General features: G+C 32.8%; 1 protein-coding gene across 1 annotated transcript; it reads left to right on the forward strand.

The window, feature by feature from the left end:
* The first annotated feature begins 3,909 nt into the window (after positions 1-3,909).
* Positions 3,910-4,389, forward strand: LOC124358397. Its single transcript, XM_046810698.1, has one exon. The coding sequence runs from the start codon at positions 3,910-3,912 to the stop codon at positions 4,387-4,389; it is 480 nt and encodes a 159-aa protein (XP_046666654.1).
* Positions 4,390-5,979: the final 1,590 nt, after the last annotated feature.

Genomic DNA, 5,979 nt, shown 5'->3' on the forward strand with positions numbered 1-5,979 from the left:
AAGAGATTTTTATTTAGACTATAAACGACATTAGGATATCAAGGGTCTTTTGGTAGCTTACCTGCTATTTTTTATAACATAAAGTTTTTTTTCTATGTTACTTTATCAGAGAAGCAGTGTCAGTTTTTCAGCGTGACGTAAAGAAAACTAATTAATGATCATATAAAATGTTTTGCAGTTGAGTATAACGCAGTGTCAGGACAAAAGGTTTAGGACGTCATAACATTTGGTAAAATATTCTCGCCAAATACACAGTAATTAATAAAGAAAGTACCTGATGTCTGGAACTACATAAAATGCCATCTGGTCTAGAGACTGATACGTGTATTTGCATATCTGTGTTTGGACCAACATTACCCTGGGACTAATCACTCGCTCCTCTGAAGACGCCATTTCTCCTATTGAAAATCTATTCTTGAGTAGGTTTTCACAGTACTAACATAACCTAACCTAACCTAACCTAACCTAACCATTCGTTGGTTGATGGATGTAAGAACAATTTTCCCAGTTTTTAGGTTAATATACAAAAGAAAATACGAAAGTACATATTCACATTTCTCTTTCAACTAAGAGTATAGCCCCTGACCTGATATTACGACATCAATAGTAATGTCCTATTTACTTTATAAAGCCCAACATTAAAACAGTTAAAATATTAAGTAATATCCATCAGTTTACAGTAGAATATCAAAAGAACACATTGAGAATATACATTGAATTTTAAAATAAAATTCTCTTCTACTATAAATTGTTGTAATGAAGTAGCAAAGAGTACTAACCCAAAATCTTGTCTTCTCAAACGGCGAAATAATATGTAAATCTGGAGAAGAAACCTAAATAATGTAATTTTCTTTTCTGAGTACTTAAAAAGTCGCAACAATTAAAAAATCTGTTAAAATTTAATAACTGCCCTAAATATTAAAGTTTTTTTAATGAGTTATATATTGCAAAATTAATATCAATTAAACCATTCGTAGCCACTTTATACTCTTTAATTTCATACAAATGAAGAAAAGTCCTGAACTCACTAATCCAATTATATTTAATACAAAATAACAAATTATCTAAATCTGTTTTAGTTTAAATTAAACTGTATATGTATCATATAAAATTAAATCAAACTTATATTATTTTTTAATATTTGAGGTTATCAAAATAAATCAACCTTAGCTCAGAAAAAACAATAAACAAACTAACTAAAACTGAAGAAACAGCTGGGGAGCGTGTAAAGAAATAGCCAGATACCATAGCATAAAATGTTATAATCCTATAGCAGAAATAATTAATATATTCCAGATTTCAAACGATTCCTATTGTATCCCTTATCAACGTCGAACAAGTGAAGAACCTGCACTCATTTACCTGTCAAATTTGTTATACAACCCCCACCTTCCTCCCATTAGTACGTAAATCCGAGACACGGAGCGTCCGTGGTGAATGTGTTGGTTAGATCACAAGAAAATAATACTTTATAGAAAACAACGTTCACGTATTGTCAATCTTCCTTGTTTGAACAAATAAGAAAGCGTAGTTATACATTCAGATGTATGTACTAGACGTATAGATCCGGAATTATAAACGAACTTATAATTACTTACAGTCCTTTTGTGTTCTAAAAATATTTTTTACATCACACACAATAGCCATCAGGTATTTGAGCTGTATATGAATAGAACTGCAGGCTAGTTCGGTATAGACGGACGGAAACACAGTTTTGGTGGCTCAACATCCAGGTTTCATTTCGTGCGAGCAAAATCAATCTCCTGTGTTGACCATGACACAACCGCGTGAGTTCTATTGTGAGCTCTCACGCTACGCTCTCTTGTTATCAAATGTTATATTACATATCAGGGTTACTAGAAGAGTGGTTTTTTTTCTCTCAAAATTTCTAACAAATTAATATTATGGGTATTTAAAAATTTTATTTGCTCATATTTTTTTTTTAATAGAGTACTTCTGAAATTCGTCAACAAACTCAGTAGGTGTAATTATACCTACAATGGACATTTAAATATTCTCAAACATTTTAAATTATAAGGTCCGGGTTTGGGATAATTGGGCATATACATTGAATCTTTTTTGAAAATGTTATATAGTAAAATATATATTACAGTTTTTTATAAATATTTAATTGCAGTTTCTTAAAATGCTTTTTATTTTAAACAAATTTAATAAACCGAAATAAAATTTATAAATTAGTTTTAACCAAAAAAGTAACAAAAACCATATTTTACATAGTCTAAGGTTAAGGTCTAAACATATTTCCATATGTACGTCACGGAGATGTGGGTATAGGATTGAGACCTTAGTCCTTTTACTTTACCGGCTAATATAAAATACCAAACTATACTATCCCTCAGTATGACATCATATAAACCAAAACATATTCCAAAATTAACACGAAATTACACTTTAATAAAAAATGGAGAGGATACCAGCAAAGTAGATAAGCTAGATCTAGATTTTAAAACAAAAATTTCAGGATACATTATTAAAAATAATATTCGTATAATATCGTATAATAATAATACGCATTCACTATACAGTAAGATACAGGAATCTTAGCTATCCATAAATATGTATCTTTTGAGACTTTTCTTTGATTCTTACTAGTTGTAATTTACAGCAGAAAATATATTCTTTGTTTATTTTAATTATTTGTTTTTACTTATCAATTTACGTTTTTCTAATTCATTTAAATAAATCTTAAGAAATATTTAATTATTGTTATTCTCTCACCAGTTTTGTAATTACTCGTATTTATTATTTTAAAGGCATACATCGTTAAATAAATCGCATCACCTTACACCTAATTAAAACGATAAATTGAATTCCGATGTTGTTAGGTGATTGGTGATAAACAAATTTTGGTATATATTCTTTTATACATATCTCCCTTATAACAGCTATAAAAACGTTATTTGCTACATTGTAAAAAAACAAATAGTTCCTTGATAAAAAAATATATAAAAATTGAAAACCTAAGGAACTCTTTAAAATATTTAGATTCTCCCTCAAGTATAATTGCAAATAACAATAAAATATTACATTCTCCAATTAATTACAGTGCCAATTTATTAGAAGCACAGTTAAAGAATTCTAAAAATAATGTTTGACATAACTTTAATGGGTTTTAGTTATTGATGGAAAGTATGACAACAATTTGAAGGTAGTGGACCGGCTAGCTAGAGTGTCGATATCATAATGTGAGGCGAGTTTACAGAGGATGTTTCCCCGGGGCTTCCAAATTGTATTACAGCGGCTCAGCAACACACTTCCTCTCTTATGGCTCTAGAAACACGCTTAAACACTGTTTCCTCGGTTACATTTTTACATGTTTCCGTAGCTATACTGCATGTGTGCTTACTTGTATAAGCTTGATTGCTAGTGCCGAATTGCTATACTTTATTTTAATACTTAGTTTTGAAAACTTTCTTCTTTTCTTTGTTTTGAAAATGGCTTCATGTAAAGTTTGTTTGAGTGCTATTAAGAGAAGTCAGTTAAAACTCGTTTGTGCTGATTGTCAGTCGAGTTTTCACGCTAGGTGTGTGAACATGAGTCAGGCGGATGTAGATTGCTTGGAGGAGCTGAACTCAGTGTGGAGGTGTAACTCTTGCAACAACGAACGCAGGAAAAGTATGAGGTTGGAGACGAGTGTGCAGGATGGCAAACTTACACTTGAGGACGTGATGAAGGTGCTTAATGACATCCGAGAGGACCAAAAAGCAACCAAGCAAGACTTCAACACTTCTTATGAGGCTCTACATGTCAAACTTGAGGAAAACGCTCAGTCACTTCAAAGCGCTTTACAGAAAATAGAGGAGTTTTCGAAGAGAGTTGTCGATTTGGAGTTGGAGAATGGTAACTTAAAGAAAAAGGTTGATGAAACTGGAAATCAGAGTGGATGACATGGAGCAGTACTCGCGGAGGAACTGTCTGGAGATCCAGGGAATTCCCGAAGAAAAAAATGAAAATGTTCTGGATATTGTCAAGGACGTTGGTCGCGCACTGGGCATGGATGTCAGCGAGGAGATGATAGGCACTTGCCACAGATTGGGCCAGAAAGACAGCGGTTATAGAGGACCACGAGGTATCATCGTGAAGTTCGTCCGTCGTCTGGACAGGGAGGCGCTCCTGCAGAAGAGACGTGAGAGGAAGAAGGACTTTTCCACTCGTCACCTTAGTCTTGACAGGCCGTCGGACGTTCCCGTGTACTTGAACGAGTCTCTGTCACCGATGAGGAGGAAGCTGCTGGCCAAGGCGAGGATGCTCAAGAGGGACCGCGGCTACAAGTACATCTGGCTGCGCAACGGCAACATCCTGCTGCGTAAGGAAGAAGGATCTGCTGTAATTCAAATTAAAACCCAGGCTGACCTTGATAAGTTGTAGATTTAAGCATTTTTTTTCCTTTCTCGAACTGGTTTAAAGTAAAACTTTATAATGTAACAATTTTATTAATAAGAAAAAGTAAATTTTTAGATAATACACAATATACATTTGACACAGTTTTCCTTTTTCTTTTAGTTTAAAATGCAGAATTTCAACCTAAATGAGAGTTATTTTACTGACAATGTAGGAGGGAAAAATAGTGTAAGTATTATTCAGCAAAATATTCGTAGTATGCGAAAAAATTTTGATGAATTTATAGCGGAAATTTCTTCTTGGAAAAAGTTACCAGAAATCATTATTTTAACTGAAATTTGGATAGGTATAGATGAATCAGATTTTTATCAAATATCTAACTATGATTTAATAGTACACTCAAATGAGAGCTACAGATCTGGTGGTGTTGCTATATTTTTCAAAAGCAATTTTTTTAATAGCTTTCATTATGAAAGAATTAAATTTCAGTCAGCAGACATTTTGAAAGTTAGATTAAGAATATATGATTTAGAATATGTTTTAATTGCAGTTTACATATTACATGAATATAGTATTACAAATTTTGTTTACGAATTAAGACGATATTTACTCAATTTTTGTAAAGAAACAGAGTCAAAAAATCTTTTAATTATTGGTGACATGAATTTAGATCTTTTTAAAGTAGATAACGATATTGATAGCTACAAAGCATTAATGGCCAGTTGCGGACTTGAGTCTCTTATACATGAAGTTACACGCGAAACAGACCAGACACGGACATGTATTGATCATGTTTTTGCCAGAGTAGAATGTAAAGACATGACTAGTGTAGAAGCTATAGTAATCAGGAGACAGATCACCGATCACTACATGACGGCTGTGAGGTTGAGTTGTGGTGGAGTGTGTGCGAGCAGTGAGCTGGGGGACCAGTGCACTGTGACCCGCCTTGACTATGACCGGCTGATCGGTCTGCTAGGTGACACTGACTGGGCTCCTGTTTACAATCAGCAGGATGCTTCTGCTGCCTACGACTTTTTTGAAGGTAAACTTTTACAGTATATTAAACAATGTAAAAAAGAGGTAGCGGTTAGTTCGAAATTTACTAAACTCAAACCATGGATAAATGATAATATATGTAAAAGAATAAAAAAACGAAATGGGCTTTATAAAAAAACAAGGAATAGACCGGTAAACGATCCATTTAAAAATTATTATATTAGATACCTAAACAAATTAAAAACAGATATAGAACTTGTTAAGCGCGAGTATTATAGTAATAAGTTTGAAAGCAGTAAGGGTAATAGTAAGGCAACATGGAAAATAGTTGGTGAGGTTACTGGCCAAGAAAAGCGCACAAACAAGCCTTTTTGTTTAAGTGTAAATAATGAAGTTATTACTAAGCCAGAAGAAGTTGCTAATGAGTTTAACAAATATTTTTTATCTGTAGTAGATGAAGTTATAGATAGGCAACCAAAACCAGTCAGCTTTGAAAATAGTGCATATAAGAATGTATTTAATTTTTATCAAGAGAAATGTTCTATTATGATAGGGCCAGTTTTAAGAGAAGATGTACTACAAGCAATTAATTCATTACAAAATGGAAAATCTCCTGGAATT

Source organism: Homalodisca vitripennis, chromosome 3, assembly GCF_021130785.1.
Source record: "Homalodisca vitripennis isolate AUS2020 chromosome 3, UT_GWSS_2.1, whole genome shotgun sequence".
NCBI lineage: Eukaryota > Metazoa > Arthropoda > Insecta > Hemiptera > Cicadellidae > Homalodisca > Homalodisca vitripennis.

What these genes read in the sequence shown, in the direction of transcription:
- LOC124358397 (XM_046810698.1), top strand. Translation starts at nt 3,910, where the DNA reads ATGGAGCAGTACTCGCGGAGGAACTGTCTGGAGATCCAGGGAATTCCC.